This window comes from Heteronotia binoei, chromosome 18 (assembly GCF_032191835.1).
Source record: "Heteronotia binoei isolate CCM8104 ecotype False Entrance Well chromosome 18, APGP_CSIRO_Hbin_v1, whole genome shotgun sequence".
Lineage (NCBI taxonomy): Eukaryota > Metazoa > Chordata > Lepidosauria > Squamata > Gekkonidae > Heteronotia > Heteronotia binoei.
In genome coordinates this window covers 17,236,292-17,258,252 of record NC_083240.1, presented here as the reverse complement: position 1 = coordinate 17,258,252, position 21,961 = coordinate 17,236,292, and the positions used below count along the sequence as shown (strand labels likewise).

General features: G+C 43.9%; 1 protein-coding gene across 1 annotated transcript; it reads left to right on the top strand.

The window, feature by feature from the left end:
* The first annotated feature begins 5,822 nt into the window (after window positions 1-5,822).
* On the top strand, window positions 5,823-14,665 carry LOC132586952 (arylacetamide deacetylase-like 4). The gene is made up of 4 exons (XM_060259115.1): window positions 5,823-6,000; window positions 9,969-10,185; window positions 11,511-11,574; window positions 13,891-14,665. The coding sequence occupies exons 1-4, from the start codon at window positions 5,848-5,850 to the stop codon at window positions 14,663-14,665; spliced, it is 1,209 nt and encodes a 402-aa protein (XP_060115098.1). The 5' UTR covers window positions 5,823-5,847.
* The last annotated feature ends 7,296 nt before the right edge of the window (window positions 14,666-21,961 follow it).

Here is a 21,961-nt window from a genome sequence, read left to right as displayed (position 1 = left end):
TACAATTACAAGCACTCAGGAAATGACAAATTTTTGGGGGGAGCATAAGAAATTTGGGGGAACAGATCAAGAGTAAAGAAAAAATACCCATTATGGATTACAAATTAATATCTTGGAATATAACTGGACTAAATTCACCACAAAAAAGAAGGGCAATTTTCCATTAGATTGGGAAACAAAAATGTAATATAAGTTGCCTGTAAGAAGTACACATCAAACAAATGGATTACAAATTTTTGTGGAACAAACAACTTGGGATGGGAAGACAGAGATGCCACAAACATTATAAGATGAGAACAAACAGAAATGGAAAAAGTTCTGATTGGAGATAATGAAAAATTAATTTCGAAAATCTATAAGTTACTTTTAAAATGGTCTACGGAAGACGAAGTTTTTACAAACTTCGTCATAATAAAAATCCTTCATGTTGTGAAAGAGGTCCAATATTAACATTTCCATATTGCAAAAAAAAGTCTATGAGCACCTGGATATAGGCCCATTTCATGCAATATAGGTCCACTTTTTTGCAATATGGAAATGTTAATATTGGACCTCTTTTACAACATGAAGGATTTTTATTATGACATGAAGTTTGTAAAATTTAAAGTGTTGAGCGTTAAAATATATCAAAGTTTTTTAATGGTTACTATATTCTTGTTTACTATCACAGTAGTTGTTTAACTTCTATTGCCTATCCCATTTACTGTGATTCCCTTTTTTGTTACAATCCCCAGGTGGGAGCAGAGGATCCCCTGATTTGGAGGCCCTCCACCCGCTTTGGGGTCATTAGAAAGTTGGGGGAGGGAAATGTCTGCTGGGCATTCCATTATTCCCTATGAAGACCGATTCCCATAGAGTATAATGATTTGGGGCTCTTGGGAAGCTGTTTTTTTTTAGGTATAGGCACCAAATTTTCAGCATAGCATCCTGTGCCTCTCCCCAAAACACCCTCCAAGGTTCAACAGGATTGGACTAGGGGGTCCAATTCTATGAGCCCCAAAAGAAGGTGTCCCTATCCTTCATTATTTCCAGTGGAGGGAAGGCATTTAAAAGGTGCACAGTCCCTTTAAATGTGATAACCAGAACTCTCTTTGAAGTTCAATTATGCTTCTCACAACCTTGCTCCTGGCTCCTCCCCAAAGTCTCCTGGCTCTACCCCCAAAGTCTTCTGTCTCCACTCCCAAAGTCCCCAGATATTTCTTGAATTGCATTTGGCAACCCTAATTCTGAGTAGGCCTGCTTTTAATTTTTTTCTTAGTCTGATATGGTAAGACATCTGAACTGATAATCAATCAGTGTGGCTCCATAGTTCCTCTCTATCTTGCTCCAAACAATTAGAATCAGGGCTTTTTTGTAGCAGGAACTCTTTTGCATATTAGGAAACACTGCCCCTCACCCGATGTAGGCAATCCTCCAGAAGCTTACAGTAGGCCCCATACTAAGAGCCCTGTATGCTCTTGGAGGATTGGCTACATCAAGGATGTGTGGCCTAATATGCAAAGGAGTTCCTGCTACAAAAAAAGAGCCCCGGTTAATATACAGGTGACTGGAATGTTGTACTTTTGATCAAACTGAGATCCATCCTGCCTGCCTCAGATTATGTTTAGGCAGATTTTTAAAAAGTAATTTCTTGCCATCTGTGAACAAGTTTGGTGGGCTTTGGCTATACGTATACATGTATTATACTGAAGTTGCAAAGCAAAGTATTCCTTCTCGAAAGAAATGCCATGTTGGTCACCTTGGAATGAAGACACAAGACTTAAACAAAGTGAGCAGTATATTGGTGGCAGGCTCACATAAATAGCTGCTGCATTTTATTGCAGGCAGCTACAAATGAGAAGCTAAGGACAAATATAAGTGTGGAGCCGTGCTTGATCCTTGGAGATAAGTAGAGCAGTGCCAAATCGAAATTGTATCCCTTGGTGAGCTGCCTGAAGAAGGATTCCCTGAAAGTGGATGGAAGCAGCTGTCCAGTTGCAGCCACACCAGTTTGGAAACTGCAATTGCACCTGCATTGGTGTCGGGTCTTCGGTACCCCTCCCAGTCTCCTGGCGTTGCCGTTGCCCCTCCCGGGCACTCTGGGGCGTTCCCCGGAGGTCTCAGAAACAGGGGGGTGGGCTCTGGGTTACTTCACCGCAGGCCCCCGTTCCCCTCTTGGCTGTGCCGTGGCTCCTGTCCCTCTCTCTCGCGAGGCAGCCTCTTTGCGCATCAGCCAGCTTCCTCAGCGACCTCCTCCCTCCCTCCTTTTATGCTTCCCGACCCATCCTTCCCCCTTCCCGGGTCCTGCCCCTCTCTGGCTCCTCCCCCCTTCAAAGCCCCAGATGCCCGGGAGAGGCGCGCCGGGGCTGGGCTGACTGGGCGTGCCTCGGGCGTCCTAGCCCTCGGCTGCGTGCTGCGATGGAGCGTCTCGTGCTGCGACGAGACGAACGGCTCTCCCCCTCCTGGCCCGGTGCTGGGCTCAGCTTCTCCCTCTTGCTCCCCGGCATCTTGCCCTGGCCAGACTTCGCGGACTCGAAGCCGGGCTCGCCATCTGGGAGGTGTCGCTCGGGTGGCTGCTGTTGCCCCGTCAGTCAAGGTGAGGGGTGGGGCTGCCACGGGGGCTTGGAGAGGTGGGGAAGGCTCTTGGGGCGACGACGAGGGCTTGGAACGGCTGGCAGGCGCCGGGGGGTCTCCTCCGCGCAGTCCCCGCCCGGGCTGGGTGGGACAATTGGTGAACTGGACTTCGGGAAATACTACAAAGGAAGAAAAACGCTATATATTGTAAAATGGACTGTAAAATAATTCCAAATTAATATGTGAAAAATACTGTGGTTTAAAAATGTTGTTTTCAATATATGTATTAGTTAAAGTTCTCACGGAATGTTCTAAGTTATATACCTTACAAATGAGTAGTCAGCATCGATGAACCTCTTTGTGGAAGGTTCTAGTTCAGCAAGTGTTGTCACCAGACTTGCTAGTCTTTACTTGCACAGAAAAGAGCACAAGAAGTACCCAGCATCAGGGTTGGCTGACCCTGAGTTCCAGCACCAAAAGAATCTCCTCCCCAATTTTCTGGCTGCACAGCCAACGACCAGCTCGTTTGGGAAATGTCTCTTCATCCTTAGATGCCTTTGTTTCTTCATCATTCAGCCCTACCCATGTGTTAGCCCTACCATAGTATTCTTGCCGCAGACAGTGTTAACAAGTAAAACGTAAAGGGTCTACCCCTATATAACAAAAGGGGATCTTTATTCAAATACTCTGGGAAGAATACCTTTCAGAAAGGACACCAAACTTCAAGCTCTTAAATATACGAAGAATTTATTTAAGCATTAGTCAATACATGAATTTAAAGGTTTAAAGGGATAACATATGTTCACGAGATTACATAGTTACATTCTTGTATGGCTACAGTCTTACCTACTCTCAGGTTCCCTAGCCTATCACATTTGATAAAAGCAAAGCCATTGTATAGATAGCAAAGAGCATTTTATTCTCACTTCTCCTAGGGCTTCGGGTGGTTGTCTATGAAGAAATGGGGAAGATGGAGGGGTCAGGCTTCTCAGGAGACTTGGTATCATGTGAATTCCTTTTATGCATTTTAACCTGACTGCTCAGCAATTTCATTGAATGGCCTTGAGTTTTTGTATTGTGAGAAGGGGAGAAAAGTACTTCTTTCTCTACTTTCTCCATCCCATGCATAATCTTGTAAACCTCCTATCATGTCACCCCACAGTCAATGTTTCTCCAAGCCAAAGAGCTCCAAGTGTTTTAACCTTTCTTTATAGTGAAAGTGTTCCCTAACAAACTGAGGCAAATGGATGTTACCCATATAGCTTCCTTGAAACCCTGGTACTGTGTTCATGTTTGCATAGGCACGTACTCTGGATATCTTTGGGCTATTGCTCACTGTGGTGAAGCCACAAAACATGTCATGGCTCACCTTATTTCTGCCTTTGTGGTAATGGGTCGTCCACAACTGTTGAAAACTTATAATGCCCCAGCATATAGTTTTTCTGAATTTGTTGATTTTTGTACACAATGGAGCATTCAAATCTAGCATGGTATTCCATATAATTCCACAATATAATTCCATATTGTGGAACATGCTAATCAGACATTGAAAACCATTCTTCAAAAACAATTAAAAGAAGTGAAAATAAGGGTTCCTACCCAAATGCAGTTCAGGAACAATTGAATTTGGTCTTATTAACTTGACATGGTCCAGTGCCCCTTATCACCTGGGAGTGCAGGCATGCTGCTGTGTTTTCTCTTGCAGGTCCTTTGTGGGTTCTGGCACATTGTGTTCACCTGGCTAAAGACGGCATGGCATCAGGGTCTCCCAAATCCGATTCCCAATTTCAATCTCAGCCTCAAATGAGAGATTGTGCGATGCCCACAGATCCAGACAGCTCATGATATCACATGGGGGGATGTGAAGCGTCTAACTAATCAAGCTCAACAAACGTTGGAAAAGGCTGGGCAGAGCCATCTCCAAAGAACTTGGTGGCTGCTGTTTTTGTACAGCTAACAATGAACTCCATGACTATTCTTTGTTGTTTGTGTTTATGTATTTTGTCTCCTGTCAAGGCTATTAGTTTTGGAGATCATCTTCAGTTTAATATTTGGGAATGCTTAGCTAACGTTAATAACATTTCACATTTTTGTTTGACACAACAGACTGATTTACATATGTTATTAGGAACCTGTCTAATGCCTTTTGCAAGGCTCCAGGAACTGTAGGAAACATACAGTTCTTGGTAAATGTTTAAATGCATCCCAGATCTCTTATGCAACTTTACCCAACTGTCATTCCCACCTATTAGCTTCCAGTGGATGCCCTAACTCTATATACCCCATATGTGGCTAATCATGAAAATCTTACTTGTGCACAGATGGTAAATTGCTCCCACCATAAGCCATTGCATAGTTGCCTGCAAACAGGTGCCCCCTTGTGGAAATGTAATATAACAATTAATGTAACCAGGAATTGTGGCCGTTGAACTTTTAGTTATATTCTTGTTAATATATCTCTTTCTATATGTTGTTTAAGTCGCTTTGCTGTGATGTTGTCTCAAAGATCCTGGCTTATAGAATCCTCTGCCTCACGCATTAGTAGAGAAACTGTCCCCTTAGACACTACCTGTGATTCTTCTGATATGGCATTCTTATCTCAAGCTGAATATGTGTCTTGTGTACAAGAATATGTAAACCGTAAAGAGAAGAATATACCTTGCAAGCCAATCATGCATATGCATTAGCGAAGCAATTGGAACAATACACCCCTTTAATACAATCGATTCCAGAGAGTGATGGTGAGGGGTTAGAATGTTTTTGATACCCCTTCAAAACATCAGATGAAGGAAGGGTCAACAGTCTGGCACACCAACCTTGATCCGACTTAATCTATAGACTCAGAGGGCAGTTTTTTAAAGAAACAAAACAAAAAAGAGTGAGATGAAGGAAAGGGCAACGGTCTGGCAAACCAACCTTGTCCTGAAGTCATCTCTAGACTTAGGTACTTCAGGTACTCTAGACTTAGACTTCAGGTACTTTGCCCTATGCAAGAATGCTGAAGGCCATGGAATGTTCTGCCCTTTCATCTCCTTCCTGGAATACAAATTTGGGGCAGACAGCAAGAATGCTGAAGGCCATGGAATGTTCTGCCCTTTCATCTCCTTCCTGGAATACAAATTTGGGGCAGTCTTTTTCCTTACTCTGTATGCTTCTAGTAAATGATTGTGTAGAACAGAATGTATATAATAAAACATCACTGTCAAAAAAAGCAGACAGACTGGTATGAGAACATCAACCCTGAGTTATGTGACATTCCTACAAGTCACATCAGCTCACTTCTCTGGGAAGAAAATGGATGGGTTCCTTGTTCTCCTGATATGTCTGGCTCTTAGCTTCCTGGGCTGGTTTTATTTTTATTTCCGAAGAATGGCTATCCCCTTGGAAATCTCTGAATCCTACAAATATGTATTCACTGTCTTCTTTATAGATATGGGCCTTTTTGTGGTAAGTACATCAAGTTTTACATGGGAAATTGTTTTCAGGATTTTGTAGTATGGCTAATGTTGAGAGAGAAAACAGAAAGTTAAAAGTAATATATTATAGAGGTCAAAATTTACAGATGTCAGTGTTGCCATTCAAATGGAAAAAGTGGGGTTTGCACCAGTGGCTGACCTAGCCTATATGGTGCCTGGGGTGGATAATTTTTTTTAACACCTCCTCCTCCTTTTTTGCCATCAAGTCACAGCTGGCTTATGGTGACCCTATAGAATTTCCAAGGATGTTTGGAGGTGGTTTGCCATTGCCTGTCTCCAGGTCAGCCCTGATTAGCTTCCGATAATCCTGTGAATATTGTGAGTAATGTTGTATATTCAGGTCTTGGATTCAGCAGGAGCTCACAGGAGCACAACTCCTGAACCTTTCTGAGGGTTCCCCCGCCTCCTCCTCACCTTGTCCATTGAATAGTAGGTGCAGCTGCATAGCAATCCCTGGATGAGCTCCACCACCTATTTTTCTACAAAACGACCTCTGTGTATATCCATGTAAGTTTTGAAAATGGATACATCCTAGTTGAGCTTAAAACCTTTGGGCATGGAAGCTAATGAAGGAAATGGAAAAATGGAAATTATGGCACTGCCTGAAGAATAAAGGCTCCTCTGAGCATGCCGATCTAATAAACATACCTGGCTTCTGAGATCTGACACGATCAGGCTAGGCTGGGGCTTTCTGGGTCAAGGTCCCTCCTCTATATGGCAAATTTATTTTCAGGAATAATCATGAAATAAAACAAATAATAGTAATGGCCAGAAAATAGGTTTGGGTGGCTAGACATGCTAGTTTGAAGCAGCAGAACACAGTTTAAAGGTACCACTGGACCCGAACTTTGTTTCAATGACAGAAGAGAAATGCAAGGAAAAACAAAGAGGGGGGAAAAAAAACTTAACCCAAAATCTGGAGTAAGAAATCTGGAAGGTTAATATACAATTAAAGGGCCAAACATTAAAAACATTGTAAAACAAATCATCAACCAACATACAAGTATTTATTGAGGAAAGCTAAAACCATTTAGGGGCCCATCATTAGCTTCTATCCTATGTACAATCATAAAATCACAATGGGAACCTACTTAACTTGACCTGATGCATTTCGCAATAGTGTATCCATTTACAGTGTTCCTTTTTTTTGTCAAAATACAAAATTTATTACCAATACACACATATACACAATACATGAATATAACTAATAGTACAGAAAGAGTGCAAGCAATTTACTTACTACATACATTTAAATGCCTCCCCCCTCCCTCCCCCAGCCATAACGAACCACAAATCATGCTATTAGCCAGTTTGGTGTAGTGGTTAAGTGTGTGGACTCTTATCTGGGAGAACCGGGTTTGATTCCCCACTCCTCCACTTGCACCTGCTGGAAAGGCCTTGGGTCAGCCATAGCTCTGGCAGAGGTTGTCCTTGAAAGGGCAGCTGCTGTGAGAGTCCCCTCAGCCCCACCCACCTCACAGGGTGTCTGTTGTGGGGGAGGAAGGTAAAGGAGATTGTGAGCTGCTCTGAGACTCTTCGGAGTGGAGGGCGGGATATAAATCCAATATCATCATCATCATCATCATCATCATCATCATCATCATCATCATCATCATCATCTTCTTCTTCTTCTTCTTCTTCTTCTTCTTCTTCTTAATATATTGCAATGTTTATTTGTTTCAGTATTTGCATCCCATCTTTCCTTGTGGCTCAAGGTGGCTAATGTATCAAATATTACTACTTATAAGCAGTGTTTATAACTTACTTCCTTTGAATTTGTGATTTAGGATTTCTCCCATGTGATGTGGCATTTTAAATGCTGACCAATGCCTGTACAACTTATAATTTAATATCTGAATTCTTTTTGACAAAAAGGCATATTGGTCTATTGAAGTTGTGTGTAATGATTTGGGATGGGCACGAACCAGGGAAAAGCATGGTTCATTTCAGTTCATGGTTCATTTGATTCATGAACCAATTGAATCATGAACCAATTAAACCACATTCACAGTGTTCCAATGTTTAATTGGAGGATCAATTAGCAACACCTGCAAGATGGAGTAAGCCCCTCATTTGGTGGGCCTTGAATGTCAGGAAATGGTTTTGTTCAAGTGCCCATCAGGATTCAGAAACGGGTTGCCTACTATTATGTAAATATTGGAACACTGTAGATGGATACACTATTGCTTTAAGGAACGTTGTAATGTAATACACCTGTGGATATATAACCATGTGATGACTGACTGTATACGAGAAGTCTTTTCTGCAATTTTTGGAAATGTTCAGAAGCTGTTTGGCTCACTTTGGAATTTGTAAAATGTTTTCTTGAAGATCGTAGAAGCCAGAAGTGAAACGAGGCATCAAGTATGACCTCGTCACGTATCATCTTTGCCTTGCTGTACTGAAAATATTACACTTTGGAGCGCCGGGCTCTATAGAAAATGGCTTACTTCTAAACTACTGCCCGAACCCACTTGCTTGGAAAAAAACCCTGTTATTAAATGCACTTGAGAGGACCTTTGGTGCGGGTGGGATCAGCATTCTTTCAGTTTACAATTGTATTTCACTAATAAGAATTTCATACTTTTTCATGACTATTGGTTGTGGATTGTTTTGAGTATTCTTTGGAGGCTGGTTTTTGCAGAAGCTTTTTTGCCTTTATTCCCTGCACCGATTTCCACGTTACTCTAGTTTGGTTGCTTTTTCAGTCCTGGACAGGGATTTTTTTGTAGCAGGAACTCCTTTGCATATTAGGCTATTCACCCCTGATGTAGCCAATCCTCCAAGAGCTTACAGGGCTCTTAGTACAGGCTGCATCAGTGGGTGTGGCCTAATATGCAAAGGAGTTCCTGCTACTAAAAAGCCCTAGTCCTGGAGAAAGCGAAATTTAGCTATCTAGCATGTTTTCTGCTGTGCTCAGATTTTCCTGTGCCCCTAGTGGCTGCAGCTAGAACTGCATTTTAAAAATAAAAGGAAAGACATTTGGGTGGATGTGGCAAAAGATAAGATGGCTGGACAGCATTACTGATGTAACTAAGATAAAATTGAGTGGACTTCAGAGGATGGTGGAAGATATGAGGGCCTGGTGTGACTTGGTCCATGGGGTCGAAAAAGTCGGACTCCACTGTGTGACTAAACAACAACAATAAAAAAAAGCATGATGACGTGGGCCTTCAAGGGCCTTTCTCAAGCTGTGCCTGGGCAGACCACACACACACACGCACACACCACCCTTGGTATGCCACTGTTTTGCACTCCTTTTTTTTTAAATAAACATAAAAACCAGATTTTCTTACAAACAGTTTTGATGGCAGACTTACTCACCTCCATTTTATCTTGAAAGCCAGGGTTTTTTTGGTATAAAAGGCCCAGGAGGAACTCATTTGCATATTAGGCCACACCCCTGACCCCATACCAGCCAGAACTGCATTCCTGTGTGTTCCTGCTCAAAACAAGCCCTGCTGAAAGCTATTGAGGTGTGGAAACACCAAGCCCAAAGCAGGGGGCAGATCAGCCATTGAATTGACAGGGAAATTTCCAGGTAGACCACTGCCCTAGGAGACCTCTGGTGACCAGAAGCAAGCAGAGCCAAGCCTCAACAAATCTGCCTGGGCCTCAGGGCTCACTTTATTCAGATACCTCATCATCAAGGGCAGTTTGTGTCAGCTTGCCTCCTGCTGCACTGCTTCCTGTTTGGACGATGATCTGTTAGGTGAGCAGTGTCCATTGTCAGCCCCATTGCTCTGAGAGGGCATTGCTGGCCTGTAGTGCAGGAGGCGCCATGTGGCTTGCTTCAGGGCTGTTTCAATTTCTCCTGGGCCCAAAGCCAGCCTGCAAAAAGCTCTGCATTGCTCATCTTCTAAACTCTAAGCTGCAGTCGCTACATCACACCGTCTCGTCTTTCTCTGTGTCTCTCTTACTCCCCCTACCCTCCAACAGGCATGTCTTTTGGAGAAATTGGGCATTTGCAGCCAAATCAAAGTCCTAAGAGCATTTCTAATGCTTGGTGTCTTCCAAGGAGACCGGAATCTCCACATCAGGGATGAACAATTTGATAATGTGCCTGTGAGAATATATGAGCCAAAGCATCCATTCAGCGAGCCAAGGAGATGTATAGTCTACCTTCATGGCGGTGTTGGCATGGTTGGAACCATTAGTAAGATATTTCATACTTTACATTACCTACTTGTGGGGAAATAGAGTATTGTTTAAAAAGTTTTTTTCAGGGCTCTTTTTGTAGCAGGAGCTCCTCTGCATATTAAGCCACACCCCTCCAATGTAGCCAATCCCCCAGGAGCTTACAGGACTCTTCTTACAGGGCCCACTATAAGCTCTTGGAGAATAGGCTACATCAGGGGGGCATGGCCTAATATGCAAAGGAGCTCCTGTTACAAAAAAGTCCTGTTTTTTTTCCATAGCTTTCAGAAGCAAAGCAGGGCCAGCCCCTGGCTAGTATTTGGATGGGACACTTCCAAGGAATGCCAGAGGCAGGTGACGGCAGGCCATCTCTGCACATCTCTTGCCTTTTAAGCCCCACTAGGGGTCAGAAGAAGTCAGCTTGACCTGATGGCAAAAAGAATTTGATTTCCCATCTTTGATGAGGTTAAAAAGAATCGAACGCATCTTTCAGTCTGCTTCCCCTGACAAGGGTTTTATGAGACTTATTGCAAGGTGCTATGTGTTTTAGTCTGCATTGTGCTCTCTGCGGCTGGATTCAGACGGCCAATTTGAGCAGACATGGGCACTTCCACCAGGCAGATTAAAAAGTCCAGTTCAGACAGGCACAGCTGCTGCCCGTTCCGCTCTCACACTCACCCCGTCCTTGAACGTCTCTGAGATGGATCAGATTGTTACTGGATTGGAAGTGGTACCAAATTCTTCTGCTGCATTCCTTTCGCGTTTCCTGGTGTCTGACTACAGGAGTGCGCAAGCGAGGCGGATTGGTTATGCGAATCTACCATTCCACTCTAGACACTTAGCAGTATTTTTTTTAAAAATCACTGCCACAGAGCAGATGAGTGCATATGCACATGGCAACTAAAATGTAAGGGGGGAAAAAAACCCCAAACTGCGCTAAGGGGATGGTGCACAACATCCATTTGAATGCACCAAAGTGCCCCTGCACAAGATATGGGCACTTTGTGGGGGACCATGTGAACGGAATTTGTCCACTCCATTTTGGGGTGGTGCAATCTGAGATGCCTCCCATGCAGCACAATTTGAGACACCTCCATTTTGGGGTGGCACAATTTCAGACGCCTCCCAAAATGTTCCAATTTTTATTCTGTTTTACTTTGTAAGCCACTTCAAGTGGATGTTGTAAGGAGGAAGCATAGAAATCATCCAAATAAATTAATCTGTTTTCTCTACCCACAATTTATGCATTTTTTTCCCCGCATCGTTTTCTCTCAAGAAAACAGCATGGAAATTAGTGGGATATATAAAGATTTTGTGCACTGGGTGAATTTTCTTTCTTTCCAGGATCTTATGCATCTGTATGCCGTATATATGCCCAAAACTCTGGGACGATGGTTGTGGATGTTGGGTAAGTGAGATTATTTTGTATTGGCCATTTTGATGATAATCTATATTATTGCAAAGCAGAAATCAGAATTGCTCTTTAAACAGATGTCTAAAGGCAAAGAATTTCCTGTTAATATCAACAAAACAATGCACAAAATGAATCTGCATGAAGATTCCCTATTCTATTCTAGTTGACTAATGTGAATCTTTGTCAGTAACCCCTGGTCTCTCAGATCCTAATATGAAGACATTGGATTTATATTGAATTTATATTCCGCCCTCCACTCAAGAGTCTCAGAGCGGCTCACAATCTCCTTTATCTCCCTCCCCCACAACAGACACCCTGTGAGGTGGGTGGGGCTGAGAGGACTCTCACAGCAGCTGCCCTTTCAAGGACAACCTCTGCCAGAGCTATGACTGACCCAAGGCCATGTTAGCAGGTGGAAGTGGAGGAGTGGGGAATCAAACCTGGTTCTCCCAGATAAGAGTCCGCACACTTAACCACTACACCAAACTGGCTCCTGTGGGGTAGCTGTTGTTGAACAGTAGCAGACAGCCAGTCCTGGATGACTCATGAAAGCTATGTAGTAGCAAGTAGCCCAGTGGTGGTTGGTGGGCCTCCTTCTAATGAGTCCTCCCTTAAAGGCCAGAACAGCCCTGGAAAGGATTCTGCCCCCATGCCTCTTCCTGACAGAAACCAAGGCTTGAACTCCACAGCTTGAATACTGTTTGTGGTTTTCTAGCAACAACCACAGAGAACATTCATTTCTTAAGAGTTCAGGTGCTGCTTCTATTATTTTGGGAGATTAACCAATGTATTAGATTTCAAAGTTTCCTGCAAGCCTGTGGCTTTTCCCAAGGTTGTTGACAGATCTGACTTGTCTGCTCATGGCTCCATTCTCTGGATTTAAGTATCCACAGATTTGGCCACACTGAGAATTACATATAGTGATATTAACCAGCTGTAACCCACAAGGAATTTTGGGGGAGGGGGAGACCTGGCATCCCTCCTCCCTACCTTTGTTTCATTCCCTTCTCTTGTTAATCTTATTCTATTTTCTGCCCTCTCCTTCTCCTTGCTTCCCTTCTGTCAATCTACCCCATAACTCTTTCTTCTTTCTACCCTTCCCTGTCAATTTTCTCCAACTCTTTCTCACCCTCACCTCCCTACCTTGATCTTCTTTGGGCTGCCCTTGCTCCAAGAGCTGCAGCAGTCAAGCAGCAGCGCCCCCCCCCCCACCCCAGGAGCCAGTGTCTGAACTGGTAAAGTCAGTTTGGTGTAATGGTTAAGTGTGCGGACTCTTATCTGGGAGAACCGGGTATGATTCCCCACTCCTCCACTTGCAGATGCTGGAATGGCTTTGGGTCAGCCATAGCTCTTGCAGGAGTTGTCCTTGAAAGGGCAGCTGCTGTGAGAGCCCTCTCAGCCCCACCCACCTCACAGGGTGTCTGTTGTGGGAGGAGAAGATATAGGAGATTATAAGCCGCTCTGAGTCTCTGATCCAGAGAGAAGGGTGGGGTAAAAATCTGCAGTTTTCTTCTTCTTAAATCATCCACACATACACAAACATTATTGTTTGAGGGGATTTATTTATTTACTTTATATTTATATCCTGCCCTCTCTGCAAACGGACTCAGGGTGGCTAACAGTCAAATATCCTTCAAAACAATACAATTCTAAAACTATTAAAATCATTTAAAATATAAAATAGTTCTACATAAATTAACGGCAAATTGCAATATATTCCTCGGAAGGCTATACAATTTCATAATTACTTCTTTTAAATTCGATCTTTAAAGCTTCATTTTCACCGTTGGTGGTTCTTAAGATGTTAGACATTTCACAATAGATGGTATTGCTCAGTTCTTGTAGGATGTGGCAGCTCTCTCCCATCTCAGATGTTGTAGGCCAATTGAAACAGTTCTGTCTTACAGGCCCTGCCGAATTGAGAGAGGTCCCACAGGATGTATTCCTTTAAGTTTTTAGGAGGGGTTGCTTAACTTGGTGTTTTCCCCAAGTTTGGGGGGGAGGGAATTTTCTGTCAGTGTGGGTCTGATCCACAGATTTAAATATTCACAGATTGGCCTACACTTGACTATTAGAATGTATAAAAATCTCTACTTTTTTTGAAGAGAAGGGGGTTATATCTCTATTCCTCTAATTATTGTCAAGAAATAATAAGAAAACTCAACCTGGAACAGTTGTACATCATCTGTAGTAGTAGAAAAATCCACAAACATTTTTTTTAACAAGGGAGATGAGATGGCAATTTTAATGTAATTTTCTTATCTCATTTCATAAGATTTCTGACATCTCTTTCTATTGGTGACCTTTCAGGTATCGTTTATGTCCAGAGCACCCCCATCTAGCACATGTCGAGGACTGCATGTCAGCTGTTATACATTTGCTAAAAGAAGCAAGAAAATATGGAGTGGACCCAAACCGTATTATCCTTGCAGGGGATAGTAGTGGAGGAACACTTGTTTCTGTGGTTTGTCACCGTCTGGTAACTAGGAAAGATATCCCAAGGATCCGAGCCCAGGTGTTGATTTATCCACCCTACCAGATGCTTGATGGTACATTGCCTTCCTATCAGCAAAACTGCAATGTTCCTTTCTTGCATGGGAAACGGGCTTTCCAACTTGCTGCCAGGTTTGTTACTGAAGAGCCTATAGATGTAAGTGGATTTCTGAGGAATGCCCATGTTCCTGATGATTTGGCTGTGAAATACAGGAAATGGATTAGCGCTGACCACATTCCAGACGAGTTTAAGGTTAGAGGCTATGTTCCTATAGCACCCGCTCAATTTTCAGAAAAGCTTTACAAAATATCTGAATTAGGTTTTCAAAAGGATCTTTGTCCACTTTTATCTGACGATGATATTATACGTCAGCTCCCGGACACTTTCCTTTTGACTTGTGAATATGATGTTCTTCGCGATGATGGGTTATTGTATAAGAAACGTCTAGAGGATAATGGTGTGCCTGTTACTTGGCTTCACCTTAAGAAAGGATTCCATGGAATTATGTTCCGAATCGATATTCTGCCCTTTTGGTTCAAAGAGGCTGAAAAAGCAATGGAGCACATTGTCGATTTCATACGAAGATACTAACATGAAATCATCATCAGACATTACTGTCACTCACTCAGTCGTCATGAATTGTGGTCACCCGGTCTGAGCCAAACTTGAGGAGAGTGGGTTATAAATCAAATGAAATAAATAAAATAAATAAATCTTCTGTTTGGGACATCCATACCCATTCCTTTGCACGTGATGGGATTTGGGGGGGCTTTCTTTTAAACATTGACCGATTTCCCACTAAACGTATGCCACTCTCACTCTCCTCTTCTCTGCAGGGCTGCTGTTGGATTTCGCACAAAGTGCCCCGGACCAGAGAGTTGCTCTGCCTCTCTTCAAGTTCCCTCCGCACCAGGCAGGATCTTCTGAAAACCAGTTTCTGTCTGCCGCGGAGGGAACTTGAAAAGGGGTGGGGCAACTTGCCGGCTTGTGGCAGCTTGTGCAAAATCCAGCAGCAGCCCCACAGGGAAAAGGAGCAACGAGACCGAAACAAAGTGAATGGGAAATCAGTCATTAGGATTGTGAAAAATTTGGTAGTGTCCAGTCAATAAAGATACGCAATGATAATTGGGGATAGGATTAACATCTTATTTCAAATACCGTCATACTCCAACTGTTTGGTTACTATTCCATAAATATTACATTTCTTCCTTTATGCCTCAGCTTTCAGATTCAAATGGTCCTACTGGGCAGTTTGGAATCCAAGAACAGTATGCCACCAAACTAAAAAATACACTTAAATAATAAAACACCTTCAAGCAAACCACAGATTTATAACTATAGCAACGTTAATAAAAACAGAATTTTTCATCAGATGCCTCCCCGCCAAGAAAAAAAAGGGGGGAGAAGACACGTGTGAATGCAAGTCAATTCCTTGCTATGTTCATGTCAAACTGCTGTGTGAATTTTCTTTGCCCTAAGAAGATTCAGGGAGGAAGGGTTTTGCTTGATCTCATCAGAACTCCAAAGCCAAATCAGGTTGGTATTTGGATGAGAAACCACCAAGGAAGACTCTGCAGGGGTAGGCAATGGCAAACCACCTGTGCTTCTCACTTGCCTTGAAAGGGTCTTGCTGGAGTTGCCATAAACTGGTTGTGTTAGTAGCACTTACATAGGTCCAAGATCCAACATTTAAGACTAAATCATTGCCCTATTGAAAAATCGTGGTTGTGCACAGGAGATGAAATCCACATGCAAAGGTACCCTTCACTAGTGTCTCCCTTACTATAGTATTGGGGATCTTCATATTAGGGAGTGAGATGGGGCATTATGATGCAATAATGTTGGGTGTATGCTGTTTTGTGTCCTCGTTGGGGAGGCTAGAGAGCCAGTTTGGTGTAGTGGTTAAGGGCAGCAGACTCTAACCTGGAGTTTGATTCCCTGTTCCTTCCCATGAAGCCTGCTGGGTGACCTTGGGTTAGTCACAGTTCTCTCGGAGCTCTCTCAGCCCCACCTACCCCACAGGGTGTCTGTGGGAAGAGGAAGGGAAGATGACTGTAAGCCACACTGAGACTCTTTCAGGTAGTGAAGGGTAACATATAAAACCAACTCTTCTTCTTCTTCTTTTAGTAGAGTGTCAAGACCTAAACAAATAAGGAGGTTGTAGAGGATGAGAGAGAGGAAGCGCTGAGGAAAATGGTGAGTGGGAGAAGAACTTGAGATATAGGCTTGTCAGAGACTGCAAGAGGGGCATAAAAGAGAGAAAAGTCCCCAGAGATTGGATTTACCCCCCTCCCTTCACTTGGCGTCTCAGAGCGGCTTACGGTCGCCTTCCCTTCCTCTTCCCACAGACACCCTGTGGGGTACGTAGGGCTGAGAGAGCTCCGAGAGAACTGTGACTAACCCAAGGTCACCCAGCAGGCTTCATGGGAAGGAACAGGGAATCAAACTCAATTATCCAGGTTAGAGTCTGCTGCCCTTAACCTTCTAGGACCCGGACTCACGGCTCGCCACGCTCTTGGCCTGCCTCCACCCTCCCCTTCTCTGATTTCACCTCAGAGACGGAGCGAAGCGGGCGATGCCACTGCGCTGCCACCTTTTCTCCACTTCATCTTAGCTGCTCCTCCGAGATGGGCTCAGCCTGAGCCCATCTCGGAGGAGCAGCTACGGTGAAGCGGAGAAGAGGCGGCAGCAGTGCAGCGGCGTCGCCCGCTTCGAGATGGGACGGCTCGCCATGCTTCTTGGCGCCGTTTCCCCCCTCCCCCCCTCCTAGCTCCACCTCAGTGTCTCCTGGCTCCACCCCCAAAGTCTCCTGGCTCCACCCCCAAAGTCCCCAGATATTTCTGGAATTGGACTTCGCAACCCTACCTGCCAGAGTTTTAAACAGTTGCAACAGCTGTGCACCAGACAGAGATCCAGGACTTTCTTTTTAGTAGGAACTCCTTTGCATATTAGGCCACACGCCCCAGATGTAGCCAGTTCTCCAAGAGCTTACAGAGCCCTTAGTACAGGGCCTACTGTAAACTCCAGGAGGATTGGCTACATCAGAGGTGTGCGGCCTATTATGCAAAGGAGTTCCTGCTACAAAAAAAGCCTTGTAGAGATCCCATGCAAAGGGATACATCCGTTGGCTGAAATTCTTTCATTGCTCTCAGCACAAAGAATGGAAGGGGGAATCCCTGGAGAAGACACCCTTGTCCTGAGCCTTTTTGACATTCCTGAAGAACCAGAACCTGAGCTCAGATTTGCCCTGGGATTTTTCCAGGAAGATGCTGCTGTCAATCTATCTGAAGCATTATTGGCTCACTGAGTTTCTGCAGAATCCAAACCCTACAATGACGGACAAGGAAAGTGCAAATGGCAAGGGGTTGGATACTCCTATCCTGTAGGAAGTTAAAGGGGAGGACACTACGGAATTGTGCAGCATGTTGTTTTCCTCAGGAGTCATTCTTCACCTGACTTTTTCACACACAAGCACAATCCCCTTCAAAAATCATCCCTCATTCAGAACTTTCACTGAGCTATTGGGGTTGCGACTTGGACACTGCTTTATTTGCATTCTGCCAGCATTTATTGATATCCTAATATGTATTTATTTATAAAGACTGGGATCTTTATTTGTGTATGTGTGCTTCTTTCCCTGAGACATTACTCATCCAGCCCACAGGGTTTAACAAATAAGGAGTGAACATAACATTGGAGTGAATCAGGTAGATTAATAGAAAGTTTCTCCACACTTGAATGTTTGAACCATAGCTATATGCAGGATTCTTCGATACCAGTTGACTTTCTCCCAGTCAGCTTTAGGCTGCTCTTCTGCCACATGGTGGCTCCTGCTCCAGAAGCTTGCAGGTGGCTTGTTTTTTGGAAGCTGTGCGTTTGTGCCTTTAAATCTCAGTAAGACTAAAGCTCATGGGGGCAGGGTGAGCACATGTGTGAAAGAAGAAAAGAGAGAGCCCAGTCCCTCTGTTAGTTTTGCATTCCTTTCAGAAGCTGTTTATATAGCAAAAGGGTTAGTAAAGCATTAACTAGAACCTGATTATGGGACAGAGGAAAACTCCACACTCTAGACCTCTGTCTCTTTGAGTTGGTTGAAATACAGTAGATTATTACATTCAGCAACTCAGCAACTTATTACATTCAGCAACTCAGTAAGTAAAGGTATCTATACCATTCAGTAAGTAAAGGTATCTATACCATTGCCCCAGTGAGATTAAAGAAGTGTGGGCATGCAAACTGTTTATTTTTGCTGCTTTGTGAGTGTGTGTTCACTTTCATTTCATGGAAGTGCAGCTGCTGGGGAACAAAAAAGGCAAAAAAGAGGAGGAGGAAATGAAGAATGTATTTAGGGGAACTGCACTGCTGTGTTTTTATTTATTTATTTGGAATGGGAAAGTTTCCAGTCTCCACCCCCAAAGTTCCCAGATATTTCCTGAGTTGGACCTGGCAATCCTAATAGAGGCTTCGGCATGCATAATGTCATCTGCCCACCCTTCAAAGCAGCCATTTTCTCCATTCTGTTGTCTGGAATGCAGTTGTAATTCCGGGAGATATCCAGGTCCCACCTTGAGTTTGGTGACTCTATGCCTGGTAGCAAACTCTGGGTGAGTTGATACCACCTAACTTTCATGACTCAGCTAGGTCAGGTTGCTTGCTGTTGTTCAACAGCAGCCACTCTATGAAAGTCAGTGTAGTGTAGTGGTTAGAGCTTTAGGACAGGGTCTTTTTTCTATACTCTAGGGCACTGGGTCCATTCTAAGAATTGTGTGTACAATGAATTGGAATGGTTCCAATTGGAATTCCACATAGTCTGTACACATATAGGGTGTTTTGATATGATGACAGACACTGCTCAGGAATTGATCTGGGTAACTGACTGGGGATTATTTATTTATGTTCTTCTATTTTAAACAGTGCCAAGTACTGTTGCGCACATGCTCAGGGCTGTGGAGAAACAATCTAATCCTGTGGAAAGTTTATCAAACGTCCATAAAGTATGTGAGCGATCAATCTGTATAGAGTAGATAAGAATAAGAAATAGGAAAGCTAGGAGGTACAGGCCTAATAATCCAGCCTAGACTTGTCAGAACTTGGAAGCTAAGCAGGGTCGACCACAGTCTGGACTTTGATGGCTTCTAGTGTCCTGCCCTCCACAGATGGACCTCCTGATGGCACCTGGGGTTTTTGGACACTGTGTGACACACAGAGTGTTGGACTGGAAGGGCCATTGACCTGATCCAACATGACTTCTCTTATGTTCTTATGATGTGAGACTAGCAAGGAAGATTGGGGTTGCTATGCAAAGAAGAAGAAGATATTGTATTTATATCCCACCCTATACTCTGAATCTCAGAATCTCAGAGTGGTCACAATCTCCTTTACCTCCCCCCACAACAGACACCCTGTGAGATCGGTGGGGCTGAGAGAGCTTTTTTACAGCAGCTACCCTTTCAAGGACATCTCCCTCAAGAGCTATGGCTGACCTAAGGCCATTCCAGCAGCTGTAAGTTGAGGAGTGGGGAATCAAACCCAGTTCTCCCAGATAAGAGTCTGCCCGTTTAACCACTACACCAAACTGGCTCTAGAGGGCAATGGAAAAGCGCCTGGATCATTTCTGGCCTTGAGAGCCAGTTTGGTGTAGTGGTTAAGGGTCAGTCACAGCTCCCTCAGAGCTGTTCTCTCAAGAACAGCTCTCTCAGCCTCAGCTTACCTCACAGGGTGTTTGTTGTGGGGAGAGGAAGGGAAGGCGACCGTAAGCCGCTCTGAGATGCCAAGTGAAGGGAGGGGGATAAATCCAATCTCTTCTTGAAAACCTCATAGTCCTGGGGTCACCGTGAGTCAGATGTGACTTAACGGCACACAGTTGTTATTATTATTATTATGCGATAAAAATCAGGTGAGTTTACTTCTTGGATGGCTTACAGACTACAAAGTTTCAAGCACCCTGCCAAGAGGTGGAATTTCTTCTGTGATGGTATCCAAAATTTAACAGCAACAATTCAAAAACAAGAACCAAATCTGTATAATACCTGGCAACCAGGGCTAGAGTTTTTGGTAGAAAAAGCCCAGCAGGAACTCATTTGCATGTTAGGACACACCCCCGACACAAAGCCAGCCAGAATTGTTTCCCTGTGCATTCAAAAAAGCAGAGAGCAACTAATAGTAGCACTGCCTTGCACCTCTAGATGGTGCTAAACCACTCAGTCTTAGGCTGCTTCCTTAATCAAAGGAGAAAAGGAGCAAAATTAAATTCAATGAACCCCATGCTAATGTACAGTGGATGACAAAGGGCTCCAGCAGTCAAGTAATTTTTCCCACAGTTGCATATATGAATCAGCCTGTCTTAAACCATCTTCATCAGATGAAGTGAGTTCTGATTCTGAAAGTTTGCACTAGGATAATTTTGTTGGTCTTGAAGGTGCATCTAGACTATCCAATTCCCATAGGGTATAATGGAAGTGATTTGTGGGTATCTGGGGCTCTGGAGGGCTGTTTTTTGAGACAGAGGCACCAAATTTGCAGCACAGCATCCAATGCTTCTCCTTAAAACACCCTCCAAGTTTCAAATAGATTGGACCAGGGGGTCCAGTTCTATGAGGCCCAAAAGAAGGTGCCTCTGTCATTTATTATTTCAGATGAAGGGAAGACATTTAAAAGGTGTGTGCAGTCCCTTTAAATGTGATGGCCAGAACTTCCTTTGGAGTTCAATTATGCTTGTCACAACCTTGCCCCTGGCTCTACCCCCAAAGTCTCCTGGCTCCACCCCCAAAGTCCTCAAATAATTCTTGAATTGGACTTGGCAATCCTACCTGGTGCCCACCAAGTGTTTTTAGAAAGTGGGTGGGGCCAGGTGGGGCTGCTGCCCAGCAGGGTTTCCAATTGGCCATGCTGTGCAGATTTTTTTTTTTAAAAGCAGTGACTTCAGCAGCAGCTGCCACTACCACAGCACAAGGATCTTCACTGCAGGGCTACAGGTGTTAGACAAGGAAATGTTTTAAAACAATATGCTCATGTTGTTTAAAAGCCATCCTGCTTAACAGAGCTTCTGCCTGAAACGCTGAAGAGTTACTATTAGAGTTATGCATGAACTCACACCCTGGTATTTTTGTGGTTGGCTCTGCCCATTGAGTCAGCCATTTTGGGAGTTGTGCACCAAGGTGAATTCCAAAGGAGTTCACATGGTCTAAAAGGTTGGGGGGCATTGGGTTGGAATGTCAGACTAAGATCTGGGAGATTCTGCTTCAAATGCCCACTTGGCCATGGGAGCTAGGCTGAGCGACCTTGGGCCAGTCAAACATTCTCTGCCTAACCTACCTCACAAGGTTGACATAAGGATAAAATGGAGGAGAGGGGAATAATGTAAGTCACTTTGGGTCCCCACTAGAGGGAACGGAGGTCCATAAAAGGAGTAAATACATTAATATATGTTGAGTTCAACATTTATGTAAAATGGTGACAGATTGTCCCTTGGTTTATTAAGCACTGAATGACTGGGGAAGGGGGTCACTAATAAGAGGAGGAGGAGATTGGATTTATACCCCACCCTTCACTCGGAGTGTCAGAGCCGCTTACAACCTCCTTTCCCTTCCTTTCCCCACAACAGGCACCCTGTGAGGTAGGTGGGGCTGAGAGAGCTCTGAGAGAAATGCTCTTGAGAAAACAGCTCTGGGAGAATTGCTTGAAACCTGACAAAGCTAGTGTCCCCCAGTATCCAGTGTCTTATACTGTTCCATAATTGATCAACTATAGCTATTGATTTTTCTCCTAGGGAGGAGGGGCTTGACAGTCCTAGAAAAGTGACAGTAGGCAGGTTGCAGCAGGTGGGCTCAGCACTGACCCAAAGAAGTAGCAGCACCCAATAGTGGGGGGATGGCACCAGCTATGGTACTG

Bases quoted from the DNA above. Each gene is read 5' to 3' on its own strand.
- LOC132586952 (XM_060259115.1), top strand. From the start codon at position 5,848: ATGGATGGGTTCCTTGTTCTCCTGATATGTCTGGCTCTTAGCTTCCTG. The intron at 6,001-9,968 runs GTAAGTACATCA...ACCCTCCAACAG, and splicing joins TAGATATGGGCCTTTTTGTG to GCATGTCTTTTGGAGAAATT. The intron at 10,186-11,510 runs GTAAGATATTTC...CTTTCTTTCCAG, and splicing joins TGGCATGGTTGGAACCATTA to GATCTTATGCATCTGTATGC.